The sequence below is a fragment of the Podarcis pityusensis genome, assembly GCF_964106645.2.
Source record: "Podarcis pityusensis genome assembly, chromosome: Z".
Classification (NCBI taxonomy): domain Eukaryota; kingdom Metazoa; phylum Chordata; class Lepidosauria; order Squamata; family Lacertidae; genus Podarcis; species Podarcis pityusensis.
In genome coordinates, this window is record NC_138044.1 from 2,935,983 (window position 1) to 2,957,665 (window position 21,683).

General features: G+C 47.5%; 1 protein-coding gene across 1 annotated transcript in view; it reads left to right on the forward strand.

Moving 5' to 3' along the window:
* NPDC1 (neural proliferation, differentiation and control 1) overlaps positions 1 to 21,683 on the forward strand; it is a 54,556-nt gene that overhangs the window by 15,568 nt on the left and 17,305 nt on the right. Inside the window, exon 2 of the mRNA XM_080991013.1 lies at positions 17,659 to 17,799. Within this exon, the coding sequence (XP_080847139.1) occupies positions 17,659 to 17,799 (141 nt within the window). The remainder of the gene's footprint in view (positions 1 to 17,658; positions 17,800 to 21,683) is intronic.

The following is a 21,683-nucleotide window of genomic DNA, read 5'->3' on the forward strand; positions in this document are numbered from 1 at the left end:
AGAAGGCTGCGCTAGGTCTCTTGCTGGTACCCCATGTGGCGGTGGGAACCAGGGTTTATGGCTGCATGAATCATGCAAGAACAGCTCATTGTGTGTGGAAGGCGAGCATCTGTAGCCTGGCTCCTGAGCTGCCTCTGAGCACCGTTTGCTTCCTGAAAGCAGCTTCTGATTCTGCATGGCTCATGCATCTTAGCTCAGCCTTTTCCCAGGCTGGTGCTCCAGGCTAGATATTTTATGCTGCTACTCCTATCAGTCTCAGCCAGCAGAGGCTGGTGGGAGTTGTAGCCTGAAAGAGTGTGGGGACTACGAAGACGACAGGACACCAGGTTGGGGAAAGATGTTTTTGAGCCTTGGAGATCTGTGCTGTGCCAAAGGTGAAGGCACCTTTGTGAAACCACAATGCGTATGACTTGGCTTTCAGTTTGAAGGCGCCTGGTTTTATCTGTGAAAGGAAAACTGTCTGTTCTTTTTGTGTGTGCGGTGCAAGGGGTGGCGGTCAGGACTAAAAAATGGGTATATGAGCACTGACCCGTCCGCAGGGCTGGATGTAATGATGACTAATTTTTAAGTGCCTATTTAAATTTATATCCTGCGCTTCACCCTAAGGTCACAGGGGCAGGTTACAGCATTGGGTAAAGGTAAAGGGAGACCGAGCAACGGGAGCTCACCACATTGCGGGGATTCAAACCGCCAACCTTCTGATCGGCAAGTCCTAGGCTCTGTGGTTTAACCCACAGCGCCACCCGTGTCCCACACAGCATTGGTTTTCTCTTGTGCCTATTTATTACATACACCATTGGGTACCATATGTAATAAATAGGCACAAGAGTAAACCAGTTTTAAAAAAACAAAAAAAAAAAAACAACCCCTGGAATCAGGGGTTTTAAGTCAGACAATCATAGAACTGGGCAGCAGTCTTTTTTTAGCTGATTTCTCAGCACCAGGGAGTAACTTTGCCAAACATTTCCATCTTGGACTCAGCCTTGAAACATACACTTTTACCATATGTTTGCATGGTGGTAGTGCTCTTGTTATAACCCACCTGGGTCAGCCTGCAGACCACCAGGAGGTCCCAACCCACTACATGGACCAGCAGTGGCTCTCTGGAGTTTCAGACAGGCGACATTCCCATTAGGGATGGAACCTGGGAGCTTTTGCATGCAAAGCAGAGGCCCTGCAACTGGGCTGCGGCCCTATCCTGACTTCATGTAATCTGTAAGCTGACCTCATTACTATAAGACCCAACCTTTTTCCCCCCCTCCTTTAAAACATTGATTTTCCTTGTTCTGGCAGGCCCTACTTTATTTACAGGCTCCTCCTCACCCACTTAGGTGCAATCAGCTTACGTGTGACTTGGTGTATGCACAGCACCGGAAAATAAATAATTCAAACCCAGAAAGGGAGGGAGAGATTCAGAGAGGCATCGTGGCTCACAAAGAGACTCTCCCTGGAGCCCGGAGAGGATGTTGGTGAGGGCGGAGGAAGCCCCAAAGAGACTGGAGGCAGAGCAGAACCTTTTTTAACACTGTTCAGCCTGCCCATCTAACAGCTGATGTGGCGCAGCTGCAGCAGCAGCAGCAGTCTCAAGGTTCCTGCCTGTCCTCCAGCCTTTTGCAGGCCCCAGAGCTTCGATTCTAGTTATTTTGGACACAGTGGTTTTGGTATTGCTTGAAGAGAGAGTGGCAGAGAGGGTGTTTAGAGGGAGCTCCCCATTTTACACAATTTCAGTTATGCGCACAGGGGCCTGGAATGTAACCCCCACACAAGTAGGGATTCAATTTAGGGATTTATTTCGACGAGGCACTGTGGAGCGATTTTACAACACAATAAAAGCATACAGAGATTTATTTGCAGCCCGCGTCTTTCCTGCCCAGGAGTTCTCCTTCCTCCCCATCTTACCCTCACAACGGCCCTTCAAGGTAGGCTAGGCCAAGGTCACCCAGCAACCTGCATGACTGGTGTGAGAATGTGCAGTGCTGTACTGTCAGAAAGCTGCAATGGATCTCAAATCCCTGCCCCCCACATCACTATATAGGAGGGGATTCCCTTGCTTTTAGGGAAACATCAGTGCCTGATTTTTTTGGGGGGGGGCCTTGCTTTTCCTGGCAGGAAAGATGAAGGGGGGGTACAGTCTTGCCTTGTTCATTAAGAGGGAATCTGTGGAAGGGCCTCCTCTTCCTGCCTGTTTTGGAGCATTAGAGTATAATCTGCTTCTAAATCTGCCTTGTGTGAATTTAGCTATAGGTGCCTTTTTCGGCTGAGGAAGAAAGAGATTTAGTGTTTATTCCCAGCTACTGTAAATCTCCAGCTTTAGGAGCACTACAGAGCTCATATTTTCCCCCTCCACCCCCCCCCTTACGTGCCGCTGAACTGGATATAATATTTGAAGAGGAGAGATTAAGTTATTTAATGCAGAGGCTTGGCGGTAGTGGCAGGGAGTGGGGCTAATGTTTTTGAGCTAATGGTACCAGGATCAGGGCTTGGTGTGTTACCTAATTTGTTTTTAATTACATGAACGTTGCTGATTTGCTTGCTCGGAGTTTAAAATGTGTCAGAAAGGTGTGTGTTATTAAATGAAATTACTGCTAACAGTAATCATTGTGTTTCTGCCTATATTGTGTAATGCGTAGCATTTGGTGCACATTTCAGTTTCCTATCAATGTTTTTCCCCCTCCCCTTCTTCTTCTTCTTCTTCTTCTTCTTTCTTTCTTTCTTTAGCACAGTGATCGCAAGTTGTCTGCCCAGGCTATGGGTTTGCTGTGCAGAGTGGATAAAATTAATTGCCATAGTGATAACATTCATTTTTAAAGTGTGATAACATTCATTTTTAAAGTGTGTGGAGGATACTCCAGGCAGTCAGGCCATGATCGCAGCTGTACTTTTCAGTACTTTTTGTTATGGGCAAATAACAAAGCCAAAGGTATTCAGCGTAGCTGAAATGAGTTTATAATCATAACCCTTTGAATTAAAATCTAGTCATTGACCAAAGTGATACTTGAAGGACACTTACCTGACTACAACAGCTGTCTTTTCATAAACTGCTCTTTGTAGCTTGTTTTTCCCCAGTGGTACCTCAGGTTACATACGCTTCAGGTTATACCGCTTCAGGTTACAGACTGTGGGCAGATAGGGTCTCAGCCTGCGTACCAGATGAGTCTGGTAGGCAGCTGCTTCCTGAAGTGCTGCCGTCCTAGTGCTGCTGTTGTGCTGTGCTTGTGTGTCTGGTGGCTGGAACAGCCATGCTGAAACTTCTGGGGAAACTGTGTGTCAGTGTTTTCAAATGAGTAATAAAATAAATGCACATGCAGTTGGTGGACGACAAGAGAGTGGGTGATTCAGCTGCTATGGGATCGCATAAGGAGGGGCTCCTGGATCAGGAAGGTCCATTGGCCTGTCCTGGGCGTGAGGGCGACTTTCTTCCTTCCTTCCGTGGCTGCAGGCAGATCTGACAGTCAGACAAAGATGCTTCCCAGGCTGTTATATGATGGGCTGCCAGCTCCATATTATTACAAGAGCAGGCAGCTAATGTGATAAAGGATCCTTAATGGGAGGCAGCAGGATTGCAATTAGTAACTTTCTCCCTGTCTCGCTTCCCGTAATTGGAAGGAACAGGAGTATATTTCATTCCTGGGTAAGAACAGTTCCTGTTGCAACGGAGGAAATGTTGTGGAAAGCTTCATGTGTATTCATGGAGCACAAGCAGATTTCATGAGCCTGAGCAAATATTGGAGCAGCTGAGTCAAAAGAGATATTGGGATCCAGAAGCATAACCTTCACCAGAGAAGCTGCAGCTGGGCTAGCTTGAAAACCAGCAGCTTATTTCGTTGAGCCTACAAGCAGGTTGACTCAAATGGGGCTTCCATGTTCAGGAGCAATATATCCTTGTGTATTGGAGGGAAGTAGGGAATAGCCATAGTGAACTGTTAAAGGAGAGAGGAATCCTTGCCTACTCATCAGTGCTTTACTAGTCATAAGGAGTGGGATTTGCAACAAAATGTTGCAGCATAGAGCACTCTTCTTCAGGGTTCTGGTTAGGCAGCAGTGCCCCCCCTCCCCCCGAGGCACAACATCTCATTCATTAGAGGCCTGGCTGCTGGATCAGGCCAGTGGCCCACCTAGTCTAGCATCCTGTTCTCACGTTGGCCAACCACATGCCTGTAGGAAACCTGCAAACAGGACATAAGCACAAAGGGACCCTCTCCTCCTGTGCACTCCAGACACTGGCATTCAGAAGCAGTACTGCCTTGGACTGTGGAGGCAGAGCAGAGCCATCCTAGCTAGCAGCCTTTGACAGCCATATCTCCTCCACAAATTGCCCCATCTTCTTTTAAAGCCATCTAGATTGGCAGCCGCCACTAACTCTTGTGGGAGTGAGTTCAGAAGTATAACTATCCACTGTGTGAAAGAGTTTCTTTTGTGCACTTACTAACCATTGCACTTTTTGGGGTGGGGCGGGGATTCCTCTAGTTCCCACCCACACCTTTAAAAATTCTCACTTCTGTGAACCTCAGGGCTCCACCAAACCTTCTGATTCTTCCCTCTTGAGCATCAGAATGACATCTAAATGGAACCTCCACATTCAGAGGTAAACGTAAAGGGACCCCTGACCATTAGGTCCAGTCATGGGCAACTCTGGGGTTGCGGCACTCATCTTGCTTTACTGGCCGAGGGAGCCGGCGTACAGCTTCTGGGTCATGTGGCCAGCATGACTAAGCCGCTTCTGGCGAACCAGAGCAGCGCATGGAAACGCCGTTTACCTTCCCGCCGGAGTGGTACCTATTTATCTACTTGCACTTTGAAGTGCTTTCGAACTGCTAGGTTGGCAGGAGCAGGGACCAAGCAACGGGAGCTCACCCTGTCGCGGGGATTCGAACCGCCGACCTTCTGATCGGCAAGCCCTAGGCTCTGTGGTTTAACCCACAGCGCCACCCGCGTCTCTACATTCAGAGGTAGCATAGCCCTGAATTCCATCTGGCTGGGGAGCCCCACCCCCACCCCAGGTGAGGACCGTTGCTGTCATTCCCTGACAGTGGATTTCTCTGGAGGCATCCCAAAGCCCTATGAATTCGCAGACTGCTTCCTATTTTGAAAATGCAAGTGAGATAGAACCTTAAAAAAAAACACACACAAAAAAACAAATGCAGCTACTCAGCTACTACAATGGGTGTCAAAGGCTAGGCTGCTTTCTCCCTTTCAGAGAGTGCGTTGATGCCTCTGAAGGTTACCTTGATGAGGGTTATTTCTGTTTTGCTCTTTTGCCGCTCCTCAGAGTTGTGGAGAACACCATCAATAATTCAACACTGCTTACATGGCAGAGAGAGGGGGGGACCATTGCCGTTGGCAGAGCAGGGCTTATAATGGGAGCTGCTCAGGGCCTTGCAAAAGAACAAAGAAAGGGGTTGCTGAGCCAAATGAAAAAGGTCACCCTTCCTGCTTTGTGTCATTGGTGGTGGTCGGGGGCAATGAGTACAGCAATGCCTTCTCAGTCACAGGTGTTCCCAGGCCCTATTTTAAGAGAGCTTAGCAGAAGAGGAACTTGGCTGCGGAATCAGACCAAAGTCCCACCTGGGCCACATTCACACCTGTGACTTGTTAGGAGGGCCCCTGTTCCCTTACCTGAATTCCCAGAGTTTCCTGGAAAGAGGAGTTGATTGTTAAACCCCTTTGGGAATGGCATCTCTTTGCAATTGCATCTCAGCAGAGCTGAGAAACAACCCACAGCAACTCCCACAGTGCTTTGGGGGAAGCCATGACGGTTTGAAGTGGCACCACAGTGTTTTAAATGGAATGATTGATGGGTTCCTGGAGAGAGGACTTTATTGGTCATGCCCTCAGTGTGGACTGGCACCCACATTGTCATTCTTTGGGCATCGGGGAAGACCTTTATATTTCCCAGCTGTTTGGGGTTAGTCTTCTAGTACTTTCTTTGTATGGCTTGGTGGTCTTATTTCTTCTGCTTATGCTGTAGTGATTTGTTTGCTTTGTTAATAAGGGGGGAGGGAGGTTGATTTTGTGATTTGTATTGATCAGCACCCAGAGAAAGCGAATTTATTGGTTGGTATTCAAATGTTGTAAGTAAATACAGTGGTGCCTCAGGTTACAGACGCTTCAGGTTACAGACTCCGCTAACCCAGAAATAGTACCTCAGGTTAAGAACTTTGCTTCAGAATGAGAACAGAAATCGTGCGATGGTGGCACAATGGCAGCGGGAGGCCCCATTAGCTAAAGTGGTACCTCAGGTTAAGAACAGTTTCAGGTTAAGAACAGACCTCCGGAACAAATTAAATTCTTAACCTGAGGTAACACTGTAAATGAAATAAATAAGTGAAGGTAAATGTGAGATTCCTTCCCCTGATCCCAGGTCCAGAAGTGATGAAATTGTGCATCAGAGTGCCTGAGTGAAAGTTATTTGGATGTTACTTTAAGGGTTTTCCTAAAACAGTCTGGTTTGATCCGTGGCTTCTGTATACCCTGAACTGTGCTGAAATGGGGACACTTGAGTACAAATTGTGTCCGGATCAATTATTCAAGAGGCTGGGGATTTCACTGCTTGAAGCAAGTGGCAGTGCTCACATGAGTGTGCAGAGAGTGCTGGGGTTGTGAGTGCATATGGAACCTGGGAGCAGTAGGGATGAAGTGAGTTTTGCACACCCACACTCACACCCTGAGTGATCTGTTTCTGTCCTTGTTTTTCTCAGTGGTGCAATCAGTGTTCCAAGTTTATTTTCCAGTTTAGGTTGTCCCTGCACTTCAGAACAGAACACCCTTTTCTGCTGTTCCCCAAGACTGCTTTCATCACTTCTTCATACATAAGATAAAAATGTAACACTGTCGTCATGCCACAGTTTGCATGGCCACCTACGGGCAGCGCGTGAGCAAGCAGCGTGGGTGACAGGCAGCCCAGGCAATCTGTCTAACAGAGGGTAAGGCATTTCACTGCAGTCCCTCCATTAAATGTGGCTGCAGCAAGGTTTAATGGAGGGGGGAGGCATTTCAGAGAGTGGCTCGACAGGGAAGGAGCTTGGTCAGGTGCAGAGGGAGGAGGGGTTGGCCAGGTGTGAGGGAAGGGGGCTAGAGCGTGTAGGCAGGGTTATCAAATGGAGGAGGGAATACAAATACAAATAGGTACAAATTAAAGGTAAAGGGACCCCTGACCATTAGGTCCAGTCATGGCTGACTCTGGGGTTGCGGCGCTCATCTCACTTTACTGGCCGAGGGAGCCTGCGTTTGTCTGCAGACAGTTTTTCCGGGTCATGTGGCCAGGATGACTAAGCCACTTCTGGCGAGCCAGAACAGCACATGGAAACGCCATTTACCTTCCCGCCAGAGCGGTACCTATTTATCTACTTGCACTGGTATGCTTTTGAACTGCTAGGTTGGCAGGAGCTGGGACAGAGCAACGGGAGCTCACCCCGTCGCAGGGATTCGAACTACCGACCTTCTGATCGGCAAGTCCTAGGCTCTGTGGTTTAACCCACAGCGCCACCCATGTCCCTTTAGGTACAAATTACAGCAACACTAAAAACTGGCATGCCAAACAGAAGCTGCACTCCTAAACAATTTCACATGGTTTTATGATCTCCTGGTAAAATGAAAAAGAGGGTTCCCTGGCATTGAGAGGTGACAAAAACCGTGCCACCAGGCAAAATGTCCTGGGGTGCTGCTGGTATAAGGTTATGTTATTGCTTGACGCAGGATAGCAGATGGAGCAACCTCAAGCAGAGAGTGTCCAAGGCTCGGTCAAGTGATTCTTTGCACTCGAGGCTGTTCTCCCTTGCTTAAAAACATAATAAATTAAATGGCGCCCCCTCCGCAAACTCACTGTCCTTTATGACACTTGATATCAGGTGCCCAAGGCAGTCACATCTCTTTACCTTCTGGTAGGATCTGCTCTGGGCAGGGTGCACCACATCTGGAGCATCATCCCAGAGAAGGACTAATTCTGGTGTTGCAGCTTTCGTGCCTCTGATGGCAGGGGCATCTGGAGGAGGGCCGCCACTCACACAACCCTTTGAGGTGTGCAATCCAAACCAAGTTGGTTGTTGGAAGTAAGCACTGGTGCTTCCTATTGCACCGCCAAATATTTCTGGGGCTGTCTTAAGTACAGTGGTACCTCGGGTTAAGAACTTAATTCGCTCTGGAGGTGTGTTCTTAACCTGAAACTGTGCTTAACCTGAAGCACCACTTTAGCTAATGGGGCCTCCTGCTGCTGCCGCGCCGCCGGAGCCCGATTTCTGTTCTTATCCTGAAGCAAAGTTCTTAACCTGAAGCACTACAGTGGTGCCCCGCAAGACGAATGCCTTGCAAGACGGAAAACCCGCTAGATGAAAGGGTTTTCCGTTTTGGAGGTGCTTCGCAAAACGAATTTCCTATGGGCTTGCTTCGCAAGACGAAAATGTCTTGCGAGTTCCTGCGGGGGTTTTTTCCTCCCCCCCCCTTTTTCCCAAGCCGCTAAGCCGCTTATCAGCTGATCCGCTAAGCCGCTTAACAGCTGATCGGCTAAGCCGCTTAACAGTTGATCCGTTAAGCCACTAAGCCGCTTATCAGCTGATCCGCTAAGCCGCTTATCAGCTGATCCGTTAAGCCGCTTAACAGCTGATCGTTAAGCCGCTTATCAGCTGATCCGCTAAGCCCACTAAGCCGCTAATACTGTAGCGCTAATCCGCTAAACCGCTAATGGGCTTGCTTCGCAAGACGAAAAAACCCGCAAGACGAAGAGACTCGCGGAACGGATTCTTTTCGTCTTGCGAGGCACCACTGTATTACTGGTTTAGTGGAGTCTGTAACCTGAAGCGTATGTAACCTGTAACTGTACAGTCATACCTCATGTTGTGAACACTGCGGGTTACGTCTTTTCAGGTTGCGTCCCGCTGCGACCCGGAAGTACCGCACAAAAGGACATCATGCGCAGGAGCAGGTTGCATTCCATTCAGGTTGCGAACGGGGCTCTGGAATGGATCCCATTCACAACCAGAGATACCACTGTACTGCCAATATGTGCTTTCAAAGCCTGTTCTGACTTGGCCACTAAGCAAAGTGTATAAAATATACCAGGCTTCCCCAGCCTGGTTCCTTCCAGATGTTTGGGACATAGTTGCTGAAGGCAGAAATAATGACCCAAGTTTCTCTGCAAAATTCAGCTCCCCATTGCCCAGATTCTTGTTTGGAGGTTCTAGCAGGGGAGCGCAGCTATCGTATACCCTTGACCGAAGAACGGTACACTCCTTCTATCTGGGATGGTCGTCCTCTTCCACCGAGCGCGCAGCTTCGGGAGGGATGCACATGGAGCAGTGAGGGAGGAAGGGGACACCCGCCTAGCCAGCCAGATCAGCCGAATCAACCCTGGCGATCAATGGGGTGACAGATGTCGCAGCCAGATCGCCCTCACATCCCCCATTGCCCAGATTCTTAAACAAAGAGCATTTTTAATAAGGGGGGGGGGACGACACATCCCCTTCCCTGCACCCCCAGTTGTACAACTTTCATATCAATCTCAACATACAACTAAATACCTACATTGCCCAGATTCTGACTTTGAAGGCTGAAGAGACCTAGCCTTGTTCCACAATTACCAAAACTGTTATTTGCGTTCCAGTCTCAAATACCATCCCTTCTACTTGCCATCTGATGAAAGCCCTTTCTTCCTTTCCGTGGTTGGCGGGCCCTTGTTTACTCCCCTGTGTGTGTAAAACAGACTCAGCTGACGTGTCCAACTGCTGCCGCACAGCTGAGAACACCCTCTGTGAGAACCTGCAAACCTGTTGTTTAATTTCTCAGTTCCCTGGGTTTTAAGCTCACAGCCTCTTTGCAGCCGGCTGAGGCGTTGCAAGTGGTGTTTAAACATTGCACGCACATTTTTAATTCTTTGAAAAGTGGAGCGTCCATGTCTTTTTAAAACAAAGTTGGGGTGCAACTGTTGTTTTAGTGCAGAACTGGAGGCATGGCCCCTGCTATAGTACATATGTTTCAACTTACTGTGGAGAGTCCTAGTTTTTATTCTTGTTAATTTGTGTGTGCACTTGATAAATATCTATAAGATTAACATCCACTTGACCTTCTTTGGGATGGGGTGAGGGCGGATACTTGTCACAAAATTTGTAAGTGTGCATTTGTATGGTAGGAGTTTTTCAGAAACAAGACTCTCATGTTCTTCCACTTCAGTTCTGTGTTTGACATAGCAGTGCAAGAACAGCCTTGTTTGCTCCAGCGTTTACTTTTTGAGAAAAAGAAAATAGAGAAGGCTCTACGTGCCAGAGGCTTGCAGGTGGACTACTTTGGAAAACTGAGGTTCTATTCAGCTACTCAGACTAGTAGCCATACGTAGACCTCAAATCCACTTTTAGCTAATTCCCATAATTCAAGCTAGCAGCAATTTTACAGAATTGTAGAGTTGGAAGAGACCTCCTAGAGGGTCATGTAGTCCAATCTCCTGCAATGCAGGAATCTCAACTAAAACATCCATAACAGATGGCCACCTGCTCAATGAATGAGAGCGCACCACCTTCTGAGAGAGTCCGTTTGACTGGCTGACTCTTACGGTCAGAAAGTTCTTCCTGATGTTTGGTCGGAATCTCCCTTCTTGTAACTTGAAGCCATGGGTTCGAGTCCTACGCTCCAGAGCAGGAGAAAATAAGCTGGCTCCATCCTCCATGTGACAACCCTTTAGATGATAATAATAATAATAATAATAATAATAATAATAATAATAATAATATTTATACCCTGCCCATCTGGCTGGGCTTCCCCAGCCACTCTGGGCGGCTTCCAACAAAATATTAAAATACAGTGGTACCTCGGGTTACATACGCTTCAGGTTACAGACTCCGCTAACCCAGAAATAGTACCTCGGGTTAAGAACTTTGCTTCAGGATGAGAACAGAAATCCTGCTCTGGCGGCACAGCAGCAGCAGCAGGAGGCCCCATTAGCTAAAGTGGTTCTTCAGGTTAATTACAGTTTCAGGTTAAGAACAGACCTCCGGAACAAATTAAGTTCTTAACTCGAGGTACCACTGTACAGTAATGCATCAAGCAATAAAAGCTTCCCTAAACAGGGCTGCCTTCAGATGTTTCCTAAAAGTCTGGTGGTTGTTGTTCTCTTTGACATCCGGTGGGAGGGTGTTCCACAGGGCAGGTGCCACTACCGAGAAGGCCCTCTACCTGGTTCCCTGTAACTTGGCTTCTCGCAGCGAGGGAACCGCCAGAAGGCCTTCGGCGCTGGACCTCAGTGTCCGGGCAGAACGATGGGGGTGGAGATGCTCCTTCAGATATTGGAAGATGTCTGTCATCTTTCCTCTCAGTCTCATCTTTTCCAGTCTTAACATACCCAGCTCTTCATAAGGCTTGGCTTCCAGAACCTCGGTCATCTTGGTCGCCCTCCTCTCCCCACCTTCCAGCTTGTCAATACCCTTCTTAAACTGGACACAGGACTCCAGGTGGGGTCTGACCAGGGCAGAATAGAGTGGTACTATTACAGTCAAATATTTTGTAACAAGTACATGGCACATTTCCACCCCACCTGCCTCCCAAAGCTCAGTCAGTTTCCCCTGTTCTATGCTTGCTTCTTTCTTAGAAGGCTGACACTTTGTAAAGCTTGTTTGCTGCTTCGCTTGAAGACAGCAGTGCTAGCAAGGCTTCACCTTTGACGATAACCTGCTGTCTGTGAGCCGGGGGACATAGCTTGCCTGGGACAATGGCAGGATGGGAGGCTTGGCTCTGCCTCCTTCCCTCTTAGCTGTTGCAACCCTCAGAAGGACGTCACAGCCTCTCCCTGGCTTTCCGGACTGTGTTAAAGCTCTTAGTGTTTCTTCCTCCTGCCCTCCCTTGCCACCAGGAGTTCGGCTTGCTTGTAGCAGCCATTATATAAGGCCTTCTGGAAGGCAGGCAGGCAGACAATTTTTAGAACTGTTTTCTTTTATTCATTTGCAGCAGAAGGGGGAGTTCTGATTTTCCTTAGTGTTCGTGCGGCTTGACTCCTGAGCAAGTCATGAACTGCAACATAACCATTAGTTATGAGATTGCTAGGAGCCATCAATTGCCCTTTCCTCCTCTATGAATTCATCTAATCCTCTCTTAAAGCTTTCGCAGTTGGTCACTATCACTCTCTCCGATGGGTTCCATAGTTTAACTATGTGCCGCACATCGATCCTACTGCTCCTGAGCTTGCTGTCCAGTCTGCCTGGCCAAATTTTTGAAAGCCTCTTGACCGTGTGTCCTTGTGGGATTTTTTTTTTTATTTTTTTTTTAATTTTTTTTTTTAGCAGTCTCTGCTGAAAGGTTGTGGGTTTCTTTCTTCCAGTTTGAAAATTGACAATAAAATGATTAAAATGTGAGGCTGATAAAATAGTGCTCAATGAATTATAAATTATTTGGAGGCTATTATAAATGAAGGCATGGAAGACCCAAGCTCAAATTTGTGCTGGTTTGTAAGATTTGTATTGGCCATTGGCCAGCCATTTATCTCTTGGCACCCCTTTCCCATCTGTGAAATGGGCATGTTTCATGCTTGCTTCATAGGGTTGCTGGACTGTACTGAAGCCAAAGAGCAGTGCAAAGGATATCCTGTGCAACTGAAAAAGCTGCTGTGCAGCTTTGACTCATCAACACCCCCCCAACTCTGTTTTCAAAGAACTCGGCTGGATCAGGCCAAGGCTTCATTTAGTCCAGCAGGTAATGTTCCTGACCATGTTCAGAAGCAAATTGCTTTGAACAGGATGGCAGCTCTCCTCTCTGCACGGGTGCTGCTTGGTCCTTAGGTAAAGGTAAAGGGACCCCTGACCATTAGGTCCAGTCGTGGCCGACTCTGGGGTTGTGGTGCTCATCTCGCTTTACTGGCCTAGGGAACCGGCGTACAGCTTTTGGGTCATGTGGCCAGCATGACTAAGCCGCTTCTGGCGAACCAGAGCAGCGCATGGAAACGCCGTTTACCTTCCCGCCGGAGCGGTACCTATTTATCTACTTGCACTCTGACGTGCTTTTGGACTGCTAGGTTGGCAGGAGCAGGGACTGAGCAATGGGAGCTCACCCCATCGTGGGGATTCAAACCGCTGACCTTCTGATCGGCAAGCCCTAGGCTCTGTGGTTTAACCCACAACTCCACCCACGTCCCTTCTAGGTCCTTAGGGGTGCACAAATAGGGGTGCTAGGTCCTTAGGGGTGCACAAATCCGCATAGAGGAATTCGTATGTGTGTGGGTGACACTGGGCAAATGAAGATGAAGGGTGACTGATGCTTTGCAAGGTGCCTCCCACACCACCTCTGCTCTGAGAAGAAGGAGGAAGAGGAAGAGGCAGTGCTGGAGATTTGACACTCAGAGGCCTGGATATACTCCTAATGTTCTGCTCCCCTGTATGCCCACGTCTCCAAAAGAAAACCAGGATTCACGGTTGTTCCTCTCTTCTATTATCTCTACAAGAACTTTATATGGTAGATGAGGCTGAGGGATAGTGACTGGCCTAGATTACCCAGTGAGCTTCATGGTTGGAACTGGGTTTTGAACCTGGGTCCCCTTGCCTCTGTTTGAGCTTTTGGGACTGGTGTAGGCCACACATCCCTCCTTACCAATTCCTGCTCTGCACCTTCCTTGAGTGCTTTTGGCCGACCAGAATGTGTCCTTAACCAGGTCAACCTAATCCTCTTGCTTGCTAGGATAGAGGAGTGGGTTGCGTGCATTTGTATGTGCACACATATATACACTCACACATACATGCACAGAAACCTCTGCCTTAGCCGAAAGTAAGATTAGCAACCTTTGCTCAGCTCACTCTTGCCTCTGGCAAGCCTCTCCCAGTAGACTGTCCATGAGGAAATGTGACCTTCAGGATGAAAAAGTTTCCCTTTTTCCTGTTCTTACCCCCATGCTGAGAGTCAGTGTGACATGTTTGCAGGTGGGCTGCCTCTGAGTGTGGAGGCTTTGCTTATTTCAGTTTTGCCTTCTATGGAACTCAAGGCAGTTTTTGTGGGGTTCCAAGCTGGTCCTAGACTAGACCCTCAGATCTGCCTGGCATCTTGTGTCACCCCTCTGTGCCAGGCAGGCTCTGATTCCATTATAGCAAACATGACTAATGGCACCTGATGGAAACAATTCTTGGCAAATGTGTCTAATTATGTTCCAAGGATGTGCAGAGCAGTTCATGTTTACGAAAACCTCAGGTGCTGGTAAATGAGGCCAGCCTTCCTTCCCACCCGCTGCCCTTCTAGAAATTTCCAGCACTGTTAACCACCAACAAATGGGAGTTTAATTGCATCGTAAGTAGCAGTTGCAACCGGAGACTGTAAATGGCAGCTGATAACCTTATTGGAGCTTTAATTAGATTGAGAAGTATCTCTCTTGCTGCTTAATCCTTATTGGAAGGAGGGAGAGGGAGCCAAAGCAGAACTGCGCCAAAACCTTCCAGAGGGCAAAGCAGCGGCATGATAGGTTTGTTGTTAGCAGGAAGCTGGCGACAGCTGAAGGGTTCTGAGAGCTTTACTTGGAGAATCCCCTGTGTCTGGAGGAAGGGTGTGAGGATTCTCTCCTGTTAACCTAAGATGAGCTTGCTGGATCAGGCCAAGGGGGACCCACCTAGTCCAGCATCCTGTACTCAAAGTGGCCAACCAGGTGTCGCAATGGGAAGCTCAGGAGCAGGACCTCAAGCTCAGCAGCAACTTTCTCCTTCTGCGGTTTCCAGCACAGAAACCAGCACTTCTTTGGTGCTCTGACTGGCCAGCTTCCTGGCCCTGAAGGCCTCTCAACAAGGGGTTTGCTGCTGTTACTCTTTAATAGCAGTATTAAAGGAGAGAGGCCATCATTATAAAATCAAATTTTACACAGGGCAGGAAAGGCAGTCACTTATCACATTATTCAGCTGTACACTTTAATTTTAAAATAATGCTTTAAAACAGCTAGGAGATGTTTGAAATGGGTGTCCAGGGTGTGTGGGTGTGTGTGTATACAGCTAGAGGAGCTACCTGCCCACCCCATTGGAAACTTCATCTCTCTGCCACCAGCATTATGCCGGCCCAGCACCTAAGCCAACAAGAGCAATTGTTGGGTTTCCCTTGCAAAACCTTTCTCTCTCTCTCCTCTGCCAACCTTCCAGCCCTGTGGACAGGCAGCCAACGGTCGTGAGATCTAGCTCAAAGTCACCACCACGTGCAGCCAGGTTGTTTCTGCGGTGGATGGAAACTGCTCCTGTGTCATTGCCTCCCCCCGCATTACCACATTGTGACTTTTTTTAATTAAAAAATATAGTAACCTGAGGCAACACCATCACATCACATTCTCCCTCTGCTGGCAATTTGGGCATGGGTTGTTTGCTTTTCAGGTGGGGGGAGTTTCAGTCTACACACACACACACACACACACACACACGCCCATTTAAGCAAACAGTTCCTGGAAGGGAGCAGGATGTCAGGGCAGGCTGCCGCGTCCTGTGAGTTGCACCTTCTCCTGGAAGACTCTGGAGCATTTTTAGGCTGTGTGGCAAGTGACTGTGTGTAAGGATGGCAGATCCCATCAGTCTTGGTTGCTGTCACTTTTTCATTTTTCCAGTCTTAAGTCTCCCCCCACCCCCACCCCCAAAAATCTGCATTGTTTGCTTTTTTTAAAGTTACACACACACACACACACACACACATCGCATGCTATTTCCCTCCAATATACACAGGGTAAGTTGATTTTGAATAGGCCAGTTGTACAAAGCTCTACATTCTAGTTGGGGAAAGAGGAATGGGAATCCACGCAGGGCAGGGGAGTGGTAAGTCCTCCACTTAGGCAAACCCAAATCCCCAGATTCCCAGCTTTCATTTTTTGAAAAATATACATACAGTCATACCTCAGGATAAATACGCTTCAGGTTGAGTGCTTTCGGGTTGCGCTCCGCGGCGACCTGGAAGTAATGGAGTGTGTTACTTCTTGGTTTTTCCGCTCGCACATGCGCAGACAGTCAAAATGACATCGCGCACATGCGCAGAAGCGGCAAACACGACCCGTGCATGCGCAGACACTCTGTTGCGTCTTACGTTCTGTTCGGGATGCGAACGGGGCTCCGGAACAAATCCCATTTGCATCCCAAGGTACCACTGTATCTATAGATCTGTAGAATCTGAGATATGGGGTGAAATGTACTGGTGGTATTAATATTTTTCTTCTGAGAAATTATCCTGCTCCCCACAGCCTTTTCAGTGCTTTGTTTTGCTCTTGGGGAAAATTTGCAGACATCCATGGTGCGTGTGTGTGTGAGATAGAGACTTATAATACAATGCAGGGTGTACAGGAAGTGGGTTTGGTCATCGTCGTCGTCCCCCCCCCCCCCCCCGCAGTACTAGAACTTAGGAGGCCGGTGTCTGCCAAAAAGTGGATGGTAGATTCAGGCCAAATAAAGGAATGCAACATTTATTTCACTGCCGCGGTGTTGCATTAATTTATGCAACAATGGGATGGCCACTAACTAGGGCGGTTTTTTTAAATGGAGTCTCCATGGAGTTCAGTCCAGGGCTGTTGGTGATGTTGTCCCTGTTTAGCAGTGATATGTAGCTGGGTTGCATCTGCTGGGGGAGTGGGAGGGCTGGAGCCCCTGTGGCCTCTGTTTGGCTTAGCTTAGGGTTACCACATGTCCCCATTTCCCAGGGACAGTCCCCGGATTTGCAAATAAGTCCCTGGACAAATTCCATCCCCGGAATGTCCCCAGATTTCATCTAATGTCCCCGGGAAACGCAGCAGTGGCAGTCTCAGCAGCCCAGAGCAGTTGGGTCTTGCTGGCTTCAGGAGCTGCCCAGAAGTCACCATATGATGGTAGGGCAGGGGGCAGCTTCCGGGCTGCCTCCGCCTTCCCTGACCCCAGCAACTAAGCTGTAAAGGGAGGCTTCATGCTGCCTATTGGAGCAGCCCTGATTCCAACTCCTACTTGCATGCAAGGGGGGGAAGGGGAAGGGATCTCTCAGTTAGGCGGGAAGCCTCCCTTCCCAGCTGAGGGATCCCCGCCCCCTCCTGCCTGCACGCAAGTAGGAATGGGATTGGGGCTGCTCCAATGGGAAGGGAGGCATTGCTCTGCCCGAGCCTTGCCGCCGCTGCCACTCTTGGCCCTCCTTCTCTGCCTTCCATGCCTGACCCATCATGCACCACTTCCCCACCACCACCACCGAAGAACCAACAACTCAGGATTCATTGAAAAAAGTCTGGTAACCATAGCTCCACTACAGGTGAAACTCGAAAAATTAGAATATTGTGGAAAAGTTCAATTATTTCAGTAATTCAACTTAAAAGGTGAAACTAATATATGAGATGGACTCATGACATGCAAAGCAAGTTGTGCTTCTACTTCTCAGAGGTCCAATCTTGCTCGATTTGCAATCCTTGTTTTGCTGATTTCCTTGAATATTCTAATTTTCTGAGATTGTTAATTTGGGGTTTTCATAAGCTGTACGTCATGATCATCGCAATGATAACAAATCAAGGCTTGACATATCTCGCTTTGCATGTCCTGAGTCTATTGCGTATATTAGTTTCACCTTTCAAGTTGAATTAGTGAAATAAAGGAACTTTTCCACAATATTCTAATTTTTTGAGTTTCACCTGTAGGTCATGGTGGTGCTTTTGTCTCATCTAGCAGTGGCATTGGGAGTGACAACTTTGTGCAAAATGCATACAGATTACTAATGGGTTCTCTCTCTCTCACACAGAGTCTTGTCCTCGAAGTCTGGAATGTGCTTTGCTGCGGCGTGAGTTCTGCCTCCCCGGATCGTATTCCTGTGGCCCGTGTCTCTCTCAGTTCATCGAGGATGAAGACGGCCAATGCATCCCAAAGGCACGGGCGGCCAGCGGTAGGTAGGGTTGGGTGCAGAAAGCCTCAGCCAGAACAATATTCCCAGTTCTCTTTCCGCAGCTCCAACCCAGTAAAGCTGTTTCTGGACGATCCATGCCAGAATCAGAAGTCTAGTATTCATGTTGCCCTCTTGTTGTTGTTTAGTCATGTCCGACTCTTTGTGACCCCATGGACCAGAGCACGCCAGGCCCTCCTGTCTTCCACTGCCTCCCGCAGTTTGGTCAAACTCATGCTGGTAGCTTCGAGAACACTGTCCAACCATCTTGTCCTCTGTCGTCCCCTTCTCCTTGTGCCCTCCATCTTTCCCAGCATCAGGGTCTTTACCAGGGAGTCTTCTCTTCTCATGAGGTGGCCAAAGGATTGGAGCCTCAGCTTCAGGATCTGTCCTTCCAGTGAGCATTCAGGGCTGATTTCCTTCAGAATGGATAGGTTTGATCTTCTTGCAGTCCATGGGACTCTCAAGAGTCTCCTCCAGCCCCATAATTCAAAAGCATCAATTCTTCGGCGATCAGCCTTCTTTATGGCCCAGCTCTCACTTCCATACATCACTACTGGGAAAACCATAGCTTTAACTATACGGACCTTTGTTGGCAAGGTGATGTCTCTGCTTTTTAAGATGCTGTCTAGGTTTGTCGTTGCTTTTCTCCCAAGAAGCAGGTGTCTTTTAATTTTGTGACTGCTGTCACCATCTGCAGTGATCATGGAGCCCAAGAATGTAAAATCTCTCACTGCCTCCATTTCTTCCCCTTCTATTTGCCAGGAGGTGATGGGCCCAGTGGCCATGATCCTGCCCTCTACTGTTTCATTTTCTGTTTGGAGGAGAGGCCCCCATCCTCTGCTGCCACACTGTCCTGCATAGTATTTCCTCAGAGCTGCATTCCCTTGGGAGACTTGTAGGCAGCTTCCATGCTTTGGTGTGAAAGGTGAAAGCCGTTAAACCCAGATTAAACATTTGAGTGTTAAAAAGGAGTTGTTGTTTTGTGAACACAAATAAAACAATTACAACTCATGACAACATAAAACCAGGATTCCTGCAGCATGAAGAAACTTGCTGAAACTTTCCTACTAGAAAATCTATGGGGAGGAGGTCCAAATCCTTGCAGTAACGCATTTGTTGCATCAGTATTTGACCTGCTTCTTATTCCTTTGGACCTCATCAGCTCCAGTGGTAGGGCACACATCTAGATAGGCCCTCCCAGGGAGAGCAGAAAGCGTTAATTTTCTCAGGGCTCCCCCCCCCCCCCCAGTTTTGTAACTCAGTGGTTCATGTTAAGCAATAGCGCCATCTCTAGGCAGCTGATGATGATAACTAAAAAAAGGTCTTCAGTGCACTTTGGTGCTATTCATTCTAGCCTAATGCAAAAGCTGGTTTTGGAAGTGTAAGGCTTACTGAGTTTGAAGCTCTTGCCACCTGTTGTACAAGGAACCTATTTGTCCCAGGTGAATGTACTGGACCTATGTGGGTACAGTTGTCTTCCATCTACCCACCTTTTGAAAAGTGAGGAACGGGGTTGGAAAGGAATGCAGTTTGTACACTGTGGTCTTCAATCTCCTGCCTGAAACATGACTTCATGCAAACTGATGATTCTTAGCGACAGATGGGAGCTTACATAAGAGCTTGGTTGTTAACGGATTGGTGTTCGGACTGCATTTCAGTTATCCGGGGAGATTATGTACTGCAAGTGGCACATCCTTTTCCCTTTAAAATGCTGGTGATTTGGGGCTTCTCTGTTCCTGCGCTGTTTTTAATTTCCTTTAACACTCATGCAATGGGTTAACTTCTAATGGAGTCTCAAGAGAAACAGCTTGCCCTAGACAACTCATTCCCCCTTATTCATCACGCAGATGAATAACAAGCTGCGTTATCTGAAGGTGGACCCACATTTCAGTCCCAAATGCTTTCGGAGAATGCCTGAGGCGCACCTCTTTACCCTGACTTTTAATACATGAGGGGCATGGTTTTAGGCCTCACCTTGTTTTTATGGTTGTAAGTTGTTTTATATATTTTTAATATTGATTTCAATGCTGCAACACATAGGTGAAGGGCAGATAATAAATGAACTAACAATAATAGCAAGAACACCACCACAAGTGCACGGGGAGGAGGTTGCAGTTTGCAGAAGTCTAAAAAACATTTAAGGGGTGGGAACATAACACGTATTCACAAAACAGCCTAGTGGTTGACTGGGGAAGAGAGATGGAACAGACCAGGCTCTTCAGAAGTGGTGGTCCATGGATCAGTGCTGGCACAGAATAATAATAATAACATATATATATATATATATATGTATATATATATATATATATATATATATCCCGCCCTCCCTAGCCGAAACTGGGCTCAGAGCGGCCAGCAACAATAAAAGCAACACAGTTCACATAAAATCACAATCAATCAATTGAAATGCATTCTAAAATCAATTCAATTCAAAATCAATTCAAAATCAAATTAATGGCAACCATTGGGCTACAGTTCTGTGAGGATTACCAAAGGAGGGGGTCAGACTGTGCCTTGGCCAAAGGCCTGGTGGAACAGCTCTGTCTTGCAGGCCCTGTGGAAAGATGTCAAGTCCCGCAGGGCCCTAGTCTCTTGTGACAGAGTGTTCCACCAGATCGGAGCCACAGCCGAAAAAGCCCTGGCTCTGGTTGAGGCCAGCCTAACGTCCCTGTGGCCCGGGATCTCCAATATGTTTTTATTTGAGGACCGTAAGGTCCTCTGCGGGACATACCGGAAAGGCAGTCCCGTAGGTACGAGATCAGCTGCTGGTCTGCAGGGATTCCACGACAGCCAAGGTTGAGTGGGACACTTCAGATTTGGCCCTCCTTGCATGATTTCACATGCCTGGAGGTTTTGTCTCAGCAAACCTTACCAGGGCGCACCATCTAGCTGGCCACACTTATTTTTTAAATGTAGCTGATCTTATTTGTGTACTACCAGTGATTGTTTTATACTGTGCTTATGTACACTGCTAAAAGATTTTTTTTTTTTTTTTTGGTGAAACTGTTTATGGACGCTTCCAAGCAAATAAATCTTAACATGAGATCCTGGTGATGTTTTGATGGAAGCTGCCTCAAGGGTTGAGAATGTGAACTGAGCAAGGGCTGGGTTGGCTGGCGAGTCTGTTTCTACTGGTTGTTCAGAGCAGAGAGGCCTGTTAACTCTGCTAGCCCTAGAGGTGCAGGCAGAGAGAGAGAGAGAGTGTGCAGGTCTCCTCAGTTGTGTGTGTTCTGTGCTATGTGCTTGCATTATTAAAGACACTTTTTCATGTCCCAAGCAATAAAAAGCTGGGAAAGCTTGCCAGTCATTAAATATTCACAGAGTTCTAAAAATAGTAACACAGGGACTACATGGGACACAAGGTGTACCCTGGTTAGTGGACACCCCCCACCCCCGCAAAGGGATGCTGGTATCCCGAATTTTGGGTTCTTGAGTGTGGGAAAGAAAAGTCTGCTGCAGGCCAGTAGCCCATCTGGACCAATATACTGTTCTCACTGTATCTATCTATATCTATATCTATATATCTATATAGATATAGATATATTTTTATTAGTTTTTTAACATATCATTTTCAACAATAATTAAACATACTTTTGCATCTTATTTAATTTTTTTTGTCCTGTCTGAAAATTTTCCAATCTAATCTCTTAGTATGCATTTCTTATTTTCCCTGTTACATTTCAAAATCATAACCAATATATCTTTTTCTTCTTTGTAACACTTCGTATATTTCTGCTTACAAAACCTCTTGTAGTCCTACTAGCGCAATTTGTTGATTACAGTTGCTCTTCAAATAATTCATATACTTCTTCCAATCTTCTGTGAATCTCTGGTCCCGCAGGTTTCGAATCCTTACTGTCATTTTGTCCAATTCTGCATAGTCC